General features: G+C 41.0%; 1 protein-coding gene across 2 annotated transcripts in view; it reads left to right on the forward strand.

Annotated features, from left to right (window-relative positions):
* Positions 1-21,353, forward strand: part of FAM120A (family with sequence similarity 120A) — a 113,016-nt gene that overhangs the window by 20,857 nt on the left and 70,806 nt on the right. For both annotated transcript variants that reach the window (XM_024199489.2, XM_029911219.1), the window contains exons 4-7: positions 16,450-16,578; positions 17,119-17,215; positions 19,015-19,112; positions 19,429-19,712. In XM_024199489.2, the coding sequence (XP_024055257.1) occupies positions 16,450-16,578; positions 17,119-17,215; positions 19,015-19,112; positions 19,429-19,712 (608 nt within the window). The remainder of the gene's footprint in view (positions 1-16,449; positions 16,579-17,118; positions 17,216-19,014; positions 19,113-19,428; positions 19,713-21,353) is intronic.

The raw sequence follows: 21,353 nt of genomic DNA on the forward strand, positions 1-21,353 counted from the left end.
ATAGTAGCATCAGTGATGTCATTGCAACTCTGGGAGTAGTGGGTTTTTGGTTAACTGCAGGTGTGGCAAAAACAAAACACAACATTTATTTTTTTCCAGACACTACAAAAATAAACCAACCCAACCCTTCCAGACACATTTACAAGCCATAGACTTAATAAGATGAATGGGGAGAGCGGCTAGGCACTGTCTAGGTCTTGGAGCAATGACCTTGGTGAAAAGCCTGGTCTCTTGTGCAGATGCTGGAAGTGGGAAGGTGCTGTGATTCCAAACCGGGTCACTGTACCTGGATTCAGCTTGGGAGCTCGGGGTGGTGTGGCTTTTTTTTTTTTTTTTTGCATCAGTTTATAGTCACTAGGAATTTGATTATTTGGCACCCTCTGTAGCTGCAAGAAGCAGGGACCTCTCATTCCCTCTCATGAAAATCTGGGATTTAGAAAATTTCCTGTCATTTTGACAGTGTGATTTTTTTTTTTTTTTTGGGATATATGTATATTTTTAGAGGTGCTGGTTACCTTTACTTCCTTTTGACTTAAGTTGGAGTGCCTCAGCACTTCAGAAAACTAGGACCTGGTTTTTTATCAAGAAAAACAGAGACTTGATAAATTAGGGTCCCTGGAGTTGTTTTCTTTGTGACATTCTCTGCCCTTTTTATTATGCAGTAGCAAAGTAATAGTGCTATAAAGAATGAAGCTTTACTTATCAGCCTGCTCAGAAGCATGGAATGGAGGCAAAACAAGCACCAATGTTGTTGGATAACATTTTATAATTGTACTTTTCTCCAGTGTGCCCAAGAATTAGCAGGGTGAGGTGGGGAAAAGCAAAAGTAGAATAACCTTTTCGCCCTTTTTCAAATGGTTAACTGGCCAAACCAACTCAATTAGAAGCGTCTTGAGCAATAATTTGTGGAGGTGAGGGAGAAGAATCAAAACTCCAAGCAGTAAAATTCTCAGAAAAGAGAGCCCCCAATGTCTCTTGGCTCTGTTGCTAGCTGTTCACTTCTAGAAGATTTGAACCTTGCTGTTCTGACTTTGCCCTCATTCAGTCAGCTAGACAAGTGGGCAAAAAGCCTTGCCCTGCAGAGGGCCACAGCAAGAACCACCTTCCCTTTGGAAAAGGTGTGGAGTGTTGTGGTTAGCTTAAAGGGAAGAGATCTGAACTGCTATTGCTGCCACAAAGGAACTGTTTAGACCGTAAGCCCTTCGGGGCAAGGGCTTTGGCTGTTTGTGTTTGTAAAGTGCCTGGCACACTTTCAGTGCTACAGATAAATAATCATGTTTGGAATGAATGAGATTAAACATCCTGCTAATCAATAGAGAGTAATGACTTCCTGAATGGCACCTGGAGCAGGAAACTGATTTTAGGCTGAGAAGGGGCAGGAACCACTAGACACAGTGAGAGAGAGTTCAGCCACAGTGCCTGCCTAAGAAGGCTGGAATCCTACTACTACATTTTTTTTAATTCAAGTAATCTATCATATACTGGGTACAGACTTCTTTTTGAACAGACCTTTCAGGGGAAATAGAGAAGAAAAGAGCTCTTATCTATGCAAAGACTACTGAGTACCTGAGACACATTTGTAGCACCCGGTGATCAGTCATAATAAGGGCCCTTTTTGTGCAAAGACCTGGAATGATCACCTGATTAGAGGCTGGAGCATATAGATTCACAGCTCTTCATGTAGAGTTGGGGCTAGGGGAATTGGCACCTTTTCCTCCACTGGACTGATCTTTTTGCCCTGGAATGAGCTGGACTGGGCAATCCAGAAGAATTTGGCACAAGTGAATGACCGTTTCCTTGTAGGTCCGTGTCATAACTATAAAGGGAAGGGTAACAGCTCTCCTGTGTACAATACTATAAAATCCCTCCTGGCCAGAGACTCCAAAATCCTTTTACCTGTAAAGGGTTAAGAAGCTCAGGTAACCTGGTTGACACCTGACCCAAAGTACCAATAAGGGGACAAGATACTTTCAAATCTTGGTGGGGGGAAGGCTTTTGTTTGTGCTCTTTGTTTTGGGGGGAGTTCGCTCTTGGGACTAAGAGGGACCAGACATCAATCCATGCTCTCCAAATCTTTCTGAACAAGTCTCTCATATTTCAAACTTGTAAGTACAGCCAGGCAAGGCGTGATAGGTTTATCTTTGTTTTCTCAACTTGTAAATCTACTTTTTGCTAGGGTGTTTACCTCTGTTTGCTGTAACTTTGAACCTAAAGCTAGAGGGGGTTCCTCTGGGCTCTTTAAGTTTGATTACCCTGTAAAGTTATTTTTCATCCTGATTTTACAGAGATGATTTTGACTTTTTTCTTTAATTAACAGCCTTTTTTAATAACCTGATTGATTTTTCCTTGTTTTTAGATCCAAGGGGATTGGATCTGGATCCACCAGGAGTTGGTGGGAGAAAGGAGGGGCAATGGTTAATTTCTCCTTGTTTTAAGATCCAAGGGGTTGGATCTGTGTTCACCAGGGAGTTGGTGGAAGAGTCTCTCAGGGCTACCCAGGGAAGGGAGTTAGCCCATTGGGAGTGGTGGCAGCGGACCAGATCTAAGCTGGTAGTTAAGCTTAGAAGTTTTCATGCAGGCCCCCACATATGTACCCTAAAGTTCAGAGTGGGAAAGCAGCCTTGACAGTCCGTAAGGAATGTAGTCCTAGAACCTATCCCCATTGTTACTTTGCTTCTGAAGGGATTGGCCCCAGGGGGAGGATCTGCCAAAGCTACACTAGATCTGCCATCCTAATCGGAGGTAAATTGTCCTCCAGCTAAGGCAATTCTAGAGATCAGCTCACCAGGCTCTGTGCAACCACAGGGCTCGGTAGGCAGAGAGACTGATTACAAAGGTTATATCCTAACCTAAAAGAAATCTAAATGAAAAGTATTCCCTGATGGAATCTACCTTAATAGAGCCATAGTCATTTAGGCTGAATAAACAGCTGAGCATAATCCCTGCTTTACAGTCCATTTGAGTCTTTATGGGTCATTGGAAATCTATTTTGAGAGTGGTCTCATCTACCTGGAGATGTTGGACTCTCCTTTTGGAATAACAACGATTTAAAAAAAAGAGTCCTACACCAGGGCATTGAGCTGCTAAGGCCCCTGTGGTTTAGCATGTCCAGGGTGTTTAGCCATGTCCTTAACAGCTCCTTTTGGTTCTCCAAAATCTTCATCTTTCAGATTAAGGGTCCAGGTCAGCTGTTCAATTAGAGTAAAAAGAACCTCTCTTAAACAGCCTGATCTCCATGGAATCCTAACTCCTCCTACTTGCGCTGATGTATTCCATATCATCCTGTAAATTGGTCATATCCTCTTCAGAAAGCTGAACCCATGGGTGTTACTCACTTCCAGCCTCCAAGATGGTAGATTCAGTTTCAGACAGGTTCCAGCGAGCTAGAATTAAGGCCTCTCAGAGGGTATTTTGTGGTCTAAAAATCACTAAATGACAAAGAGCTGACAAAGTAGACTATTTCTGACTGCACCCTTTGATGACAGGAAAGGTTGAAGATGCATGAAAACTAAGGGTCATGTGTGTTGCATCTTAATTCAATTTTACCCCTAACCTGAGCATCCAACAGTCCAAGTGTTGAAAAGGGGCCTCTTAATCCGGGGCCCCTTTCTTATTCTCTGCTAACTAGAGAATGAGAGAGATCACAACCTGGCAGCTTGTCCATTCCATTAGAGCACTCCATGGAGAGACAAGTGTGAGGGAGAGGATGTACCTCTCACTTGCAGCAAGCATTAAACTAAACCTATCAGGACTGGGGGGAAATTGCCCCCTCTCCGCCCCCAAAGAAAAACGAAAAACCAAACAAACTTCAACTGACTAGAAACCTCCCTGTTTAACATAAGAATGACCCTACTGGGTCAGACCAAAGATCCATCTAGCCCAGTATCCTGTCTTCCGACAGTGGCCAATGCCAGGTGCCCCAGAGGGAATGAACAGAACAGGTAAAATAAATAAATAAATAAATTAATGGAGATATCCTATCTCCTAGAACTGGAAGGGACCTTGAAAGGTCATCGAGTCCAGCCCCCTGCCTTCACTAGCAGGACCAAGTACTGATTTTGCCCCAGATCCCTAAGTGGCCCCCTCACCCCTGGTGATCCATCCCCTGACGCTCATTCCCAGCTTCTGGCAAACGGAGGCTAGGGACACCATTCCTGCCCATCCTGGCTAATAGCCATTGATGGACCTATCCTGTTTGATTGGGAACATGGATAGTGTCATGTCTGATCAGAACAGTGTTCTGTCTAATGCAGTATCCTATTTCTGACAGTGGCAAGTACCACATGCATATGGAATAACCAGCCATAGGGGAAATTTCTTTTATAAACTGTAAGTTTGAGTTTGGTTTAGGCACTGAAACATGTGGGTTTATTTCCCTTAGGGGAAAAAATCAAATATAACTAGATGTTCTCCTGATTCGTATCAGTGTCTAATTTTTTTTTTTTTTTTTTTTTTTTTTTTTGAAACCACCTAAATTTTTTGTCTTGGTATCTTGTCAGTGAGTTCCATAGGTAAATTGTGTATCATATGTTTGGGGGAAAATGTTTTCTTTGTATCATATTTAAATACCTTTTAAAATCCATATGAATACCTCATTGTTTTTGTACTTTGGGTGCTTTTGTTTACCCTCTCATTTTACCTTGGAGCAACCACAAGATTGCTGCTGAAGGATGTAAAACACTCTTCCTCCCTCACCCTCCAGTGGAACACTTTACTTTAAAGGCTACCAGTTTTCAAAAGGACACTTAATCTGCCTTTCTGCTTCCATCTGATAGTTCTTTTTTATCAACATGACGAGATCTTTCTCATGCATTGCTTTCCATACAACTTCTTAAGAGTTCTCTCTGGTAGAAGTGTTTTTTCCCCCTCTCTTCTTTCTCCGCCTTCCTCCCGCCCCATAGATTCTAGCAGGGGTTTTCTTTCAGCTACTGGAGGGAGGTCTTCATTTCTTTATTTTCCCCATCTCATTTTCTACTGCTGGAAAAGATGTTCTTCTCACTCCTTTTCCTTCTCTTCAGGAAAAGGACACTTATTCTCACCTCTGAAATCAGGCTGAGTAAACTTCCTGCCAGTTAGGCCTGGTCTACACTTAACTTTTAGGCTGATATAGGGCTTGTCTACACTACCCACTGGATCGGCGGGTAGCGATCGATCCAGTGGGGGGTCGATTTATCGCGTCCAGACGCGATAAATCGACCACCGAGTGCTCTCCCGTCGACTCCAGTACTCCACCAGAACAAGGAGCGCAAGCAGAGTCAACGGGAGAGCGTCAGCTGTCGACTTACTGTAGTGAAGACACTGCAGTAAGCAGATCTAAGTACGTCGACTTCAGCTACGCTATTCACGTAGCTGAAGTTGCGTATCTTAGATTGACCCCGCATGATAGTGTAGACAACCCATAGTTACATCAGTGATGGGTGTGAAAACTCCACGCCCTTGAGCAATGTAGCTATGCTGACCTAAACCCCAGTGTAGATACAGCTAGGTCCACAGGAGAATAATTCCATCAACATACTGTCACTATGGGTGGTGGAGCTCCTACGTGGATGGACAAAACCCTTTAATTGGTGTGGGCTGTATCTGCGCTACAGGGTTATGCTGTCCTAGCTCTAACCATGCTTGTATAGTCCCTGCAGTGTAGATGTACCTTTAGAGAGTGGTGCTGAAGACATGAGGTAGTGATAGCATACATGTGCTTCGTGGGTGCTCAGCATGTACCTAGAACATGTTCTGGAACCCACTTGGTTGTAAACACAAGCAAAGAATTTTTATTTTAGGCTTAAAGTAACGTGGATATACATTGCTCACCATTCAAATGGATTGCTGTAGTGAAACATAACACATGAACACTGATCAGTAGTTCAGGAGGTGAAGACTCCTGAATCCAGTTGAAATGATATGAGGAATTAAATAGGTAGAATATGAATTCAGGCCTAGGCACAGATTAACATCCCTAGCCTTACAAAAGTTCAATGGAATCATTAATTGCTACAAGTAGTTAGGATTTTGGTTTTTCAGCCCCTCCAAAAGATGGCTTATTAGCTTACTCTTTATCATAGAATCTTGTACATGGGCCTTATGTTTTGTGGAGTATTATTTGCTCTGCACTTACTTCCCATGACACTGAATTTTTGCTGTAGTTCTATCACTTATATATGATGTGATATTAGCTACTCTTTGACCATTTATTTGGTTTCATACCATTATTTACCACAAATAATTCCCATTAACATTAAATTCAGATTTAGCTTGTGGTTTTATTATTTTCTGGTACCATTGTCCTGGGAAGTGTTTGAATTCCTTTCATCCAACAGTTTTAGAATAAAATTAAGTTGAATACCTGTCTCCTGCAGCAGCAACAGAGTAAATGCTGAAACTTTCTTTTGTGGACTTTTATGGATTTCAGATAGAGGATGAAAATTAAACCTGTTCCAGGATTAGAGTTCTGCTTCTGAACTACAAGTCTCCAGGTGTGATGTCACTACCTTCCACAATATTATCAGAGTACCGTAGTTACATTGGAAATACTGTGGTACTATTTTTGGATAAAGTGTATCTTATGCTGATGTAATGCATTTTTATCTTACGGCTGCAGGACTTGTGGTGATGAATTCTGGCTCAATTTCTGACAAAATGTGTATGTAGAATTAGTTTCCTTGCCCTTCTTAATCTTTCCAAAACGTACCAATAGAGTACTTTCCTTTTCTCTTCAAATCTGGAATGTGAAGAGGAGATGAGGAGAGATTAATAAGACTGGGAGTTTTTTCTTTGGAAAAGAGATAAGGGGGGATATAAAATCATGACTGACGTGGAGAAAGTAAATAAGGAAGTGTTATTTACTCCTCCTCATAACACAAGAACTAGGGGTCACCAAATGAAATTAATAGGCAGAAGGTTTAAAACAAACAAAAGGAAGTATTTTTTTCACACAACGCACAGTCAACCGGTGAAACTCCTTGCCAGAGGATGTTGTGAAGGCCAAGACTATAACCGGGTTCAAAAAATAACTCCATCATAAGCCTGTTCGTTTATAAGCCGACGCGCCCCCCCCCCCCCCCCAGATGGATAAGTAAAAATGGAAAATTTTTATGACCCATTCATAAGCCGACCCTATAACTCAGGGGTCGGCAAACTTTGGCTCCCGGGCCATCAGGATAAGCTGCTGGCGGGCCGAGACGGTTTGTTTACCTAGAGCGTCCGCAGGCACGGAGGTAAATCTAAGTAAACAAAGTGTCCTGGCCCGCAAGCGGCTTACCCTGACGGGCCAGGACAGCAACTGGTGGTGAAATTTGGGGGGGGGGAGGGGGCAGAGAAGCTGGGGGTCTGGGGAGTAACCCCTGTGACCACCCCCCACCCCTAGCCCAGGACCCCCACATTCTCCCCATCCCATCCCTTCCCACCTTACCTGGGGCGGGCCAGGGGAGGATGTCTCTGGAGTGGCCGCTGCCTGCTCCAGCGGGCCAGACCGGGCGGCGTGGCCACTGCCTGCTCCAGTGGGCCAGACCGGGCGGCGCGGCTGCTGCCTGCCAGCCCCGGAGCTGCAGCTGCTTTGGAGGCTGGGGGGAGAGCCGTGTGGCCAGAAGTGGAGAGACTCTGGCCCCGCCTCTTCCCTTCTGGCTGTGCTGTCTTTCCTTGCCCCCTCTGTTGGGGGGAGGGGCTGTGTCCCACCTCTCCCTCTCTGTACCCGCTCATAAGCCGACCCCCTTCTCTGATGCCTCCCTTTTTTACTAAAAAAAATTCAGCTTCTGAACGAGTATATACGGTAGTTAAATTAATGGAAAATAGGTCCATGGATGGCCAGAGATTTTGCCAGAAGCTGGGAATGGGCGACGGGATGGGTCACTTGATGATTACCTGTTCTCTTCATTCCTGCTACGGCACCTGGCATTGACCACTGTTGGAAGACAGGACACAGGGCTAGATGGACCTTTGGTCTGAGCCAGTATGGCCGTTCTTATGTGAACTTTTATGTTTTCAGTTGGAAAAAAAACCAGGATCCTTCCCAAATATTTTCCATTTAAAACCTCTGTCCCCTATATCTCCTGTTTAGGAGACCTTATCTGGGTGAGAGGAAACCACTTGATGAATATTCAGTAAATTATGATTTCAAGGCTTATGACTTTGTTTTGAAACACTCTGAGAGTGTCATAAAAAATAAGTTTGTATTAAACCATTTACAATTTTTAATTTTTTTGCTGCTGAGACCGTTTCCTAATTTTTCTTTGCTTCTACTGTTTTCTAACTTCTCGACTAGTCTATTCTTTAAATGTACTTATTAATAAACTTGGTTTTTAGAAGTCTTACAGTTTATCTTAAAATATGAAATTTCAGAGTTTACATTCTAATGAAAATGACATTGATGTTTTAAAAGGTTCTTGGTGTACATAACAAAGCAACTTGACCTTTTTTGCTAGGATCAGGAAACAGCTTTTATTTATATTTAATTTTGAGAGAGATCTGAATTTTTGTTCTCAAATTGCTTTCTTAAAAGCTGTTGAAATATTAAATTCACTCTGTATGAGTAACTGTTTCCTGTCCCCATATATAGACTGGATGGTTGTTAAAATAAAATCCAGATATCTGCAGGCGTCTCTAAATTTGCAGTATGTATTTATAAAGGGCTCTCATTTTGACAGTTAAAATGCTCATGTGAGCTGTTTGTGAGGTACAGTAACTGTCCTGCAGTTCTCAGTACTTGTTAACAAATTACTCATATCAGAATGACTACACAGCTGAGGTTCTTGTGTTAAGCTTCTGAGCATGCCCACTGTTGTGAACTAGATATTTCTGGAGTCTGAACGGGGTGCTTGTATACTTACATTCTGTGCCCTCTCTCTTCACAAACCTGGCTACTTGAAGTTTATTAAATATTACTGTGTTCTGGAAGTTATATAGAATTAAAGATGGATCACCTGCTTTCACTCAGCCTAATAGATTTGTAAGGAAACATTGCAGAAAAATGGATGTCAGTTTAAGCAATAATTTAAATAATTTAAAACATGCTCCTCCGTGTCCCTCATTTCTCATGAGAACGAGGACAACAGATGTGCTGAACTCAAGTAATTAGCATAAAATAAAAAGTGTCCAATTTAGCGATCAGTACAGTTGGTGCCATAAAGGACTACAATAACTCTGGCTCACAGCTTTTTGTGTTCTGCTTTTGGGTCTGGAGTGGACTATGTTTGGAAAGCTCTTGGCAGCTTGTGTAGCTTTTTCCAATCACAGCAACCCGCCTCTACTGGGCTCAGCTGGAGAACATAGTTAATAGATCTTTTCTCAGGTTTTTGTTGTGGGTGTTGGAGAAGGGTTACAGATTTTCATTTTGGTTGGTTCTATTACCAGATCTGTTTTTCAGGTGTCAGTTTTTAGTTCTTGGGTTCAAAACTGCTTTTCCTTTGGTATCCAGTAGATGGCATCAATGTACTACAAATGCTTCTGAATCCATTTTTTGTCTGCAGAGGTGTCATTCTGATTCCAGCATCAGATTCCCTTGAACAATTTGTGTTCCAAATTTACCCTTGTGTATATCAAATATTTAACCACTCTTCACCATGTTTGTGCTTACACTAGAATGAAATACACAGAACAGAGCGGGATTCAAGTTACAGATACTTCCAACCTTTTGTTTGAGTATACAGGTTGGTGAATGTGCATTAGTTTTGCTGTAATGGTACTTAAAAAAAAAAAAAGGGGGGGGGGTCAAAATTCTGGGGCAAATCCTTTCAAGATTAATCGTACTTACTGTTCAGTGACTCCTAGTACTACAGATGTTGACATGGGTGTGTTAGTAATTGTTACCTTGTAGTTTAATCTGAAATGGAGACATCTATGTAGGGATGTTTTGAGTGAAACTCGCTTCCATATTTTTTTAATTAGAAAGCATTAATATGATTTGACTAGCTGGCTGTAACTGCCTCCTAATTTCATTTGGTTAGTCCAGGAGGGTTATTCAGAAGCCATAAGAGCGACAACCATGAGTTTATTATTTAAGGATTTTAATCCTCAACACTGATCTTACTTGGCTCAATAGAAGATGGAGCTGGGAGGGGCGGGAAGGGAGATATACCTATCTCATAGAGCTGGAAGGGACCCCGAAAGGTCATCGAGTCCAGCCCCCTGCCTTCACTAGCAGGACCAAGAACTGATTTTTGCCCCAGATCCCTAAGTGGCCCCCTCAAGGATTGAACTCACAACCCTGGGTTTAGCAGGCCAATGCTCAAACCACTGAGCTATTCCTCCCCCCCCGACTGAGACTAGAACCAAGCAGAGTAATTTTGCCGGAGAAGATGATCTTCCACTCTACATTAGGGGTGATTACCCAGCCCTAACCAGAGATGAAAGTTCATTCTCTGCTACACAGAGTTTCTGCAAGGTGCAGTGGAGGTGGGGGACCAATAGAGAGTTGATCATAACTCCCTGATTTTCCGGGCCTGGGTCTTGGCAGATTTTAGAGCAGAGTAATGGCTGCTCTAAACTCTACCAGAGTCCCCAAAGGTTGGTTGTCCTAAAGTTCTCTCACGTATATGTGTATAGGTGTGTGTGGGAACAGAGGTTCCCAAGGGCTTGCCCCAGGGAATTTCCAAAGTGCAGTCTACTTAACCCATGCCCTTATGCCTGTGAGGGTTGATGTAGGAGCTAACTATCCAATTTCTATACCTGTTTGTGGCTCCTCTATGTCAGGGGACTCACCAGCTGGGAAGCTTTGCTAGTTTTCTCACTTTGTGACATCTGAATGACACAAAGGAGATGAGCAGACCAATACAGCCCAGAAACTTTTCCCTTGGTATGACAGAGCAACAGAAGCTTTCTGCCCTGTTTCCACTGAACTCTGACATTATTGCTACCCTTAGATATTGTGGAAGAGGAGCCACATGGGGTGGTGATGTTACCATCTCTTCTTCGTTTTTTTTTCATTCAGAGAGAGGATCTTTTGCTGCACAATCTGAAGCTACTCTTGGCTTCTCAGACCTTCTTGGAACCAAAGTTCTCATGGAACTGGATTTCAGTATGCCCTGAGGGCCTGATCCAGTGCCCGTTGAAGTCAATGGGGGAGTCTTTCCTTTCGATTAGAAGGCTTGGAGCAGTCTCCTACTCTATTTTGCAAGTTCCATGAACAGCTTCCATCAGCATGGTCCAGAGACAAATCTATGGTCCTTATGACCCAAATAGCAAACTTCAGAGAGAGGGACCATCTGTTGAGCAAACATCCCTTACCTAATCAAAAAGCCATAGAATATGGGAGTCGTGCACATTTTTTTCAAAGGAATGGTTGAAAATAACATTCCCAGGCATTAGGATCACAGACATAGAGAGGCATTCAAACAGTTAAAAAACAGATCACAAATTCTCCAGTTCTGAATTGTTTGGTCAAATGCCCAACCATGTTCTTCAGAATACATTGGGACAACTAAATGTGCAGGAAGAGCAGCCAGTTGTATTTGCATTGAGCTGTCTAAATGGAGTAGAAAGAAACTGCACCAGTTTGCAAATGAGATAGTGGCAATTGTTAATTCAAAGCACCTTCCTCTCTATCCAGGTTTTAACTTTAAGCATCTAAATCCTTGTAAAATTGGAGCCAAAGTGATTTATTAGTTTAGTATGGTTCAGCAATGTGGGTTTTGCCCACATACTCAGGGTCTAACAGATTGCCATATTTGGGATAGGGAAGGAATTTTGCCAGAGACCCTGAGAGATTTTTGCCTTCCTCTGAAGCATAGGGCACGGGTCACTTGCAGGTTGCAACTAGTGTAAATGGTGAATTCTCTGTAACTTGAAGTCTTTAAACCGTGATTTGAGGATGTCAGTAATTCAGCCAGCGGTTAGGGTTCTCTTACAGGAGTGGATGGGTGAGATTCTGTGGCCTGCAATGTGCAGGAGGTCAGACTAGATGATCATGATCGTCCCTTCTGGCCTTAAAGTCTATGAATCTCTGAACAATGTCAGGTTCCCATACGTGTGTGAGAGAGTATATTATAAAAACATAAGACTAACCATATTGGGTCAGAAAAATGGTCCATCTAGCCCAGTATCCTGTCTTGCAACAGTTGCCAGTGCCAGATGCATTAGAGGGAATGAACAGGGCAATTGCAGAGTGATCCAACCCCTGTCATTCAATCCGAGCTTCTGGAAGCCAGAGGTTTAGAGGTGTGTAGAGCATGGGGCCATGTCCCTGACCATCTTGGCTAATATCCATTGATGGATCTATGCTCCGTGAACTTATCCAGTTCTTTTTTAAACCCTGTTATGCTTTGGGCCTTCACAACATCCCTGGCAACAAGTTCCACAGGTTGACACTGTGCGTTGTGTGAAGTACTTCCTTCTGTTTGTTTTGAACTTGCAGCATATTCATTTCATTGGGTGACCCCTGGTTCGTGTGTTGTGTGAAGGAGTAAATAACACTTGCATATTTGCTTTCTCCAAGCTATTAATGATTTTAGAGACTTCTATCATATTCTCCCCCCCACCATAATCTTCTCTTTTCTAAGATGAACGGTCCCAGTCCTTTTATTCTCTCCTCATATGGAAGTTGTCCGTATTCCTAATGATTTTTGTTGCCCTTCTTTGTTCTAATTCTAATACAGACGCGCCCCCCCCCCCCCCCCCCCCGAGTTACGCAATTGTTCCGTTCCAGAAAGCCTTGCGTAACTCAAATTTTGGGTAAGTCGGAAACGTATACCCGTACGTTATGCAAAAATTTCCGCAACTTGAAAATCCTATTTCTGGCTTATGGAACTTTTTCCGTAAGTGCGAATTTGCGTAAGTCGGGTCTTGCATAACCCGGGAAGTGTCTGTATCTTTTTTGAGATAGGGCAATCATAACTGCACACAGTATTCAAGGTGTGGGCATACTGTGGATTTATATAGTGGCACTATGATATTTTCTGTCTTATTGTCTATCCTTTACCTAATGGTTCCTAATATTCAGTTAGCTTTTTTGACTGCTGCTGCACTGTGAGCAGATGTTTTCAGAGAACTCTCCACAGTGCTCCAAGATCTTCCTTGAGTGGCCACAGCTAATTTAGACCCCATCATTTTGTGTGCATAGTTGGGATTATGCTTTTCAATGTGCAGTATTTTGCACTTATCAACATTGAATTTCATCTGCCATTTTGTTGCCCAGTCACTCAGTTTTCTGCAATCCCTTTGTAACTCTTTGCAGTCAGTTTTGGACTTAACTATTTTGTATAATTTAATCTCGTCTGCTAACTTTATCACCTCCCTGTTAACCGCCTTTTCCAGACAATTTATGAACAAGTTGAACAGCACTGGGCCCTATACAGATGCTTGGTGGACCCTGCTGTTTATCACTTTGCATTGTGAAAAAAGACAGTTTATTCCTACCCTTTGTTTCCTATCTTTTAATTAGTTGCTGATCCATGAGAGGACCTTCCCTTTTATCGCATAACTCCTCACTTTGCTTAAGAGCCTTTGATAAGGGACCCTGTCGAAGGCTTTCTGAAAGTTCTAGTACATATATCCATTGGATCACCTTTGTCCATATATTTGTTGGCACCCTCAAAGAATAGTAATAAATTGTGAGGCATGATTTCTCTTTACAAACGCAGTGTTGACTCTTCCCCAACATATCATGTTCATCTGTGTGTGTGATAATACTGTTCTTTAGTTTCAACCAGTTTTTCTGGTACTGAAGTTATTCTTACAGTCCTGTAATTGCCAGGATTGCCTCTGGAGCCTTTTTAAAAAATTGGCATTACATTAGTGGTCTTCCAGTCATCTCGTACAAAGGCTGATTTATCTGCTAGGTTACATACCATAGTTGTTAGTTCTGCAGTTCCATATTTGAATTCCTTCAGAGCTCTTGGGTGAATACCATCAGGTCCTGGTGATTTATTACTGTTTAATTTATCAATTTGTTCCAAAACCACCACCTCTTGATACCTCAATCTGAGACAATTCCTCAGATTTGTCTAAAAAGAATTGGTCTGGCGTGGGAATCTCCCTTACATCCTCTGCAGTGAAGACCTATGCAAAAAATTCATTTAGCTTCTCTGCAATGGCCTTGTCTTCCCTGATTGCTTCTTTAGCACCTCAGTCATCCAGTTGTCTCACTTACTGTTTGGTAAGCTTCATGCTTCTGATATACTTAATTTTTTTTGCAAGTTGCTCTTGAAATTCTTTTTTTGGCCTGCTTAATTATACTTTTTATAATTTATAATTAATTTAAATACACCTCTACCCCGATACAACACGAATTCGGATATAACGCGGGAAAAGCAGCAGTCCAGGGGGCGGGGCTGCGCACTCCGGTGGATCAAAGCAAGTTCAATATAACACGGTTTCACCTATAACGTGGTAAGATTTTTTTGGCTCCCGAGGACAGCGTTATATTGGGGTAGAGGTGTATAATTTATATATTGACTTGCAAGAGTTTATGCTTCTTTCTGTTTTCCTCAGTAGAATTTGACTTCCAATTTGTAAGGGATGCCTTTTTGCCTCTAATAACCTCTATTACTCTTCTATTTAGCCACCGTGATAATTTTTTTTGGTCATCTTCCTGGGGTTTTTTTGTTTGGGGGATACACCCCTATTATGGTGTTTTTAAATAGTTTCCTGGCAGCTCACAGGCATGTCACACTCTTGTGACTGTTCTTTTTAATTTCTGTTTAACTAGCTTCATTTTTGTGTTCCCCTTGTTGAAGTTAAATGTTACTATGGTGGGTTTCTTTGGTATTTCCACCCTACAAAGATGTTACAGTGGAAGTACATTATGATTGCTATTGCCGAGTGGTTCAGCTATACTCACCTTTTGGACTAGATCCTGTGCTCCCCTTCAGACTGCATGTGCGCGCACCTGAGAGAGAGAACTTTAGACTGCCAAACACATCTCTTTACTCACTTTTATGTACAACATAACTTGCTTTAAAATCCTTTGTCTTTACCATCACTTGGAATCCAATTTGTGATACCAAGCTGCATGTGAAGAGTATAGTCCAGGTATATTGCAATACAGGACCCTTGATATTAAGGATTATGAGAGTCTGGCCGCTTTTAAAATTTTTCTATATGTCTACTATCAGAAATAGGTTTGGTTTTGTTTGTTTGTTTTTTAAAGGTAAATGTGTAGTTTCTAGGAGAGAAACTGACTGCTGAAATATACTGGGCTAATAAATCACTTAGGTCCCCCCCACACTTGCAGAACCTTACACACATTCCTGAAGTCAAGCACATGAGCAAAGTCTTTGCAGGATCAAGGCCTTAGCATTACCTGAAGAATTCTTCAGAACAATCTTAGGCACATCAACCAGTTGGTAAATGGGTGGCTCACAATTTATTATTTAGTGTTTCACCTTGTTTTTTGAATTCTGAATTAGTCATCATACTAATAGCTATAGCTTGCCTCACACCTGTCTTTTTAAGAACTGGTAACATGAATTTTCACTCCTTGTAATTAAGAAATAAAATTCCCTTTGCCTTTAGGAATATTGACTGTCCTTTATCCCATCCAGTCATTTGTGTACTAAGTCTAAACTTTTGGTGATTGCGGTTTTTGGATTATTTGTATTACAGTAGCACTTACAGGATCCCAGCCACCATTGGAGGCTCACTGTGGTGTACGCAGTGTGAACAAAAATATTAAAATATATATATTCAGTCTTCAGAAATTAGAAGTGAATGGTCATATTTTAGGCAGTCAGCAAGACCACTTGAAATCGGTGGGGAATTTTATCAAATTCTGTGGACTTTTCTTCTCTCCAGATTTGATTAAACATTTTGAAGATTTCAGGGAAAAAACTCTGCGAGCTTATTTAAAAAACCCTACAAAATATTAAAACATTTTTGAGCAGCTTTAAATAAAATATGGATTTATTTCAATCTTGTCTTAACAAGAAAGACACACCCCTGAGATTTTTTTTTTTTCTCTTTCTGGGTTTCAGTTCCTGTACCCAAGGAGATCTTCCTATTCCTCTAGGCTTTTTCTTGCTTGTCCCTCTTAGACTCCTAAATTGAGTACCAAACCTTGTCAAAATTAAATGAGCATTTTTTAAAGACTTGAAACCATGTTCCTTTGAGAGATCTTTCAAATGATTGTAACTATAATCCTTAAAGCACACTAGCTGGGCATTTGTTCTAAAATCTTAAGCAGTAAAATCATTAGCAATTGTTGACATTTTACATGTCTGTCATTGTTTTAGAGGTAATATTTAATGGAATTGTATGGGACAATTAATACCCCCCCCTAGAAGTATTATTGTATCACTTCAAATTTGGAAGGTTATCCTTACAACACACAGGGGGAAAAAAAGTCTGCAGAAAAGTTGAAATACCAGAAATCCACACACTCTGAATCTGCCCTATAGCATGGAATTTGTGTTTTATATATTTATAATGGACCGTCAGACTAGTCCTCAGCTACAAAGCTGAAATGTTTTGGAGCTTTCTTGGAGTTACTTAAGCCTATTGGATGTTAACAAGTATGTGTTTTCATAGGTACGTGCACACCAGTTAGTTTTACCACCTTGTGATGTAGTGATCAAGGCTGTAGCTGACTACGTCCGCAATATTCAGGACACCACTGATTTGGATGCCATAGCAAAAGATGTTTTTCAACATTCACAGGTAAAGTAGGGCCGACACAAAAATACATGGGTTTGGTTCAGCTAAAATTGTGTTGTGGATCTTTGTTGAGAACAAATAAAGTTTATATTTCTTGTGTGTATATATAATGTGTTGATTGCCAAAACTTAGTATTCACTGTTTTGAAAAGAAATACACTGTCCTTGTCTGCACTTAACAGTTGGGTACATGATTACTGAAATGACACTACATTCTTTCCACCTTGCCTTTTAGCTTTATTTATGTTCATTGTCATTATGAGCCCATTCTTATAAAGTTTGCTTTTCTAAGCTCGAAATATGCTTTGTTCCTATGGTGATTGTTAATAAAAGTGGATCTTATATCCACTCAATCACCATGATGATTATTAAAAATAATTCTCTGTACCAGTGTGCCATAGTAAGATATTAGTTTGTTGATCCATAGATAATAAATTTATTTTTATATGATGTAGCATAGATAAGCATGTTACAATATTATGCCATGATGTATAGGTCACATGGGTATATTTGTTTACAAAGCCTATTTTACTTTTTATTTTAGTCTAGAACCGAAGACAAAGTTACTCGATTTAAGAGAGCAGTTGCATATTATTCAGCAACTAATAAACCTATGCCATTTCATCCACCACATTACCTAGGTAAGTAACAAAAGTCTGTTTATAAGAAAATTGGTGGAGATAATCCTAAATAAAAGATAGCGATGTTGAGGAGGTTGTCTTTATATTCATTACCTCTATTTTTTTTATCAGATTACCTTTAAAAACCCAGTATTCACTGCAGTGTTTTCATTTCTTTTAAAATAGGGTAAACAGATAGGTTGAGCTCATTCCCCAAATTGAGTTTCCATTACAACACCACCACCAATTGTCTTTCATCCTAAACAGTGCCTAATTAATTTCTGTGTTGGGAATCCGGATACGTAAACAGTTAACAAGTGAAAACTGGTCAGCAACTTCAGCAAGAAAATAGGTGTACTATACTTTTTTCACAAAACAGAGTTCTTGCTTCTCCCAAGTTTTTTCTGAGAGAGATTCCTCCATTGTATACATGAGGAAATAAAAACACTGAAATTACATGTTTCACAGACGTGATAGTTCATAGTTTAAGTTAACTGTTACCACCAGAGCTTAAATATGCAAATGCTAAATGTGACCAAACTATTGTAGTAACTTGGAAACTGTTTCCTCCCAGCTTACTGTATGTCCTTTGTTATAAATGAAGGGCTAGACTAAAAGTATATTAAGGTTGCATGGTCAGGTACTCAGAAGTTTACTTGAGCTCAGATACGTTGTGCATTTTTTATCTCTTGGTGCTGCAGGCTGAATGGCGTTGGTAGTCACATGCTACTACAACTCTTCCTTGCAACCCTGACTTGGCTCTGTCCCCATTTATCTACCTTCATTCCTTCTTCCTTGTGCAGTTAACACCCTGGCACTGTGGTCTCCATCCTGCCCTCTGAGTTGCCACTACTTTTGGACTTCTCGCCACTTTGGGGCTCCTGAACACTAACTCATCTGAAACAGAACCTGTTTTAAGTCCCCCAAGACTTGCATTAGGGTTAAAATAGCTGAGTGTTTTTCAGTCTGTCAGTTGGTGCCATCTCAACTCGCAATTATAGTTCTTGTCACTGATTTTCCTGTTCTGCTAACCCTAATTACCCAATCCATGTTGGGTAAGTTGCAAGCCCAGGCTGGTATGGAGGGAAGATAGTGAGTGCAAGGGAAGCTCTAAGGAGAGGAAGAAGGTGATGTCCAGATAGTTTTCATATTACAGTATACTAACTAGCTTGCATCTTTCTGAGGAAGATGTAAATAAGATTGTTTCTGCTTAACAAAGACAGCATGCTGCTACTGTCTGACAGTGTTTTTTCTCTTTTGAATTCTTGTTGGACAGCCAGTATTCTTATAGTTAGTGTCTAGAAACTTCAAGTTCCACTACTTCTGCTGTATTCTAGTGGAAATGCAATATGTTGAGAATGTCAAGCCACTTGCACTGAAGGGTTGTGTGGATTGAGTTCTAGATGTGATGGGATTTGGAGAATAAAAGTAGGCAGAATGACGAGAGCGAAATGGAATCAAAATAGAGAGAAACCAAAACAAGTTAAAATTCACTTGACAAACTACAGAGTTGGAGAGAGAATTATATAATAAAAAAGCAGAAATGCGCTTAGAATGGTAAAAATAGACACACGGGAATAAAACAAGAGCAAATAAACTGTAAGGGCAAAATATATAAATAAATTAAAATAACCAGGTCAAGTGTAAAACTCAGTGAGGTTTGATTTTTTTTAACATATAGATTAGTTACTTACAATACACATTGGACAACTGTGTTTTGACCAGACTGCATGTGTGGGGATGAGTATATAAAATGAGTACTATTGTGTTTTTTCCCATTTTTATTTCCACTCCTTTCCCCCCATTTGCTAATTAAACAGCCAGACCAAATCAGTTTGGGATGCCTGGGATAGTGCCACCGTATGTTCCTTCTCAGATGCTCAACATTCCACAGACCTCTCTACAAGCAAAACCTGTGGCAAGTATTTTCTTCTGCTTTTCTTGACTTAATAACTGTTAGAAATGTGGTCTGCTAGACTCATGAAAATCTAGATAAGGAGATAAAAACCTAGTCTGCTTTTCACAACCAGAGTTGATTGATAAAACTCATCTTGTAACTGCAGTGACTTGGCAGACTCCAATGAAAGCATTTCTCGTGAGCAGTCTGGAAGGCTGAACTCAGACGTTAAAAAAAATAGTCTATTTAAATAACAGAATTCATATTATAACATCAATCTTTTTGTTGTTACCTTTGTTTTTTTTTTTTTTTTTTTTTTTAAATAAAATTGTATTAGGCCCCACAGATGTCCAGTCAGGGTGGAGCCCAAGGTCCGGGTCCATACCCATATAATCTCTCGGAGCCAGCCATCACCTTGGAAGCAGGTGGGAAAAGTCTTTCTGAGCAGAACAACTACAGTAACATTCCTCATGAAGGAAAACATACTCCATTGTATGAACGATCCTCTCCAATAAACCCAGCTCAGAGTGGGAGCCCCAATCATGTGGATTCAACCTATTTTCCTGCCTCTTCTACATCATCTTCCTCTGACAATGATGAAGGCAATGGAGGTGCTGTGAAGTAAGTAATGGATGAGATCATTTCAGTAACACTTTACGTATTTTGAAATATTTATTCATGAGCAGAACCTTTTTCAGTATCCTGTGAGTACAGGGAAAGCTTGAAGGTTACTGACAGAAAAGTTGTACTTTGTTGGGTCACTGTGGCTGCCAATATATCTGTGTACTCTAGCCATTTTTCTAAAAAACAAAAAAACCCCACTACTAGCAGGTTTTTTTACCCCATACTCTTTCATTGTTCCCTAAGAATAAAAATGATGCATTGTGAGATCCTGATAAATGAGAACCTCCTCTCTTCAACTCCACAGTGGAAAAACACCCCAAAGCATTATATATTAGAGTTCTAATAGATAAAAAAAATATAAAACCCTGCTCAACTTACAGTTTTTGCACTTTTATAACTTTGGGAAAATGTAGTCATGCAGTGAAGTTTAGAGTTTATGCAAGGATTAACAATTCTAGAAAGTGACTGATGGCCCTCATCCACAGAACAGATACAGCACAGAGAGTAGCGCTGAAAACTTCCTTGTTCTGCCCTACCATTGTGCCTTATCCCTTGCTTGGAGTGAAAAGGTAATTCAGACTAATTCATATGTTCAGGTTTATACTAGATCATTGGTTCTCAACCAGGGGTTCGCCAGCAGGTTTCAGGGGGTCCGTCAAGCAGGGCCAGCATCAGACTCACTGGGGCCCAGGGCAGAAAGTTGAAGCCCCACTGCGTAGGGCTGAAGCCCAAGGCCCTGAGCCTCACCACCTGGGGCTGAAGCCTGAGCAGCTTAGCTTCATGGGGCCCCAAACAATTGTCCTGTTTGCTACCCCCTAACGCTGGCCCTGGCTTTTATATGCAGAACATCAGTTGTTGTGACACAGGTGGGCTGTGGAGGTTTTATAGCATGCTGGGGGGGAGGGGGGGTGTCAGAAAGAAAAAGGTTGAGAACCCCTGTACTAGATCATATGTCCATTTTGGTAAGACAGTTGTGGAGTCTTTGTTCTTACTGCTTACTGATTTCCAACAGGAGATTTCATAGAATCATAGAATGTCAGGGTTGGAAGGGACCTCAGGAGGTCATTTAGTCCAACCCCCTGCTCAAAGCAGGACCAATCCCCAGACAGATTTTTGCCCCAGATCCCTAAATGGCCTCACAACCCTGGGTTTAGCAGGCCAATGCTCAAACCACTGAGCTCTTCCCCCCCCCCCCCTACTATCTGGGTGTTCTATCTGGGTGTACTATGGGTACTGTCTGCATGTAACCTTAAATAGATGAAGACCTGGTGCGTACACCACGGCACATGACCCTACTTAGTCTAAAGATGCCTTTAGAAGTTCAAATCTGTGGTGCTTAGTATGCAGTTGTGAATGCATCTCTTCATGGCAGTAAATTCTGAGAATGTCTGCAATTAATGGCAATAACCCTAAATTTTATTTTTTGTGATGTAGTTGGTACACACTGGGGATATGTGGACCACATTATGATTGCTTTGCTTAATGAACTATGTACAATTAATTATTCACAATTACAATTTTCAACTTATAAAATTGGTACATCTATGTTAACAAGATATGTACACTAGAAATTTTTTTTCACAATAATGCGATTTGTTTTATGCAGTACATTCTGAATGAATTATGAAATTGGCATCC

This window comes from Terrapene carolina, unplaced genomic scaffold (assembly GCF_002925995.2).
Source record: "Terrapene carolina triunguis isolate 2854851 unplaced genomic scaffold, T_m_triunguis-2.0 Scaffold89, whole genome shotgun sequence".
NCBI classification, from domain to species: Eukaryota; Metazoa; Chordata; order Testudines; family Emydidae; genus Terrapene; species Terrapene triunguis.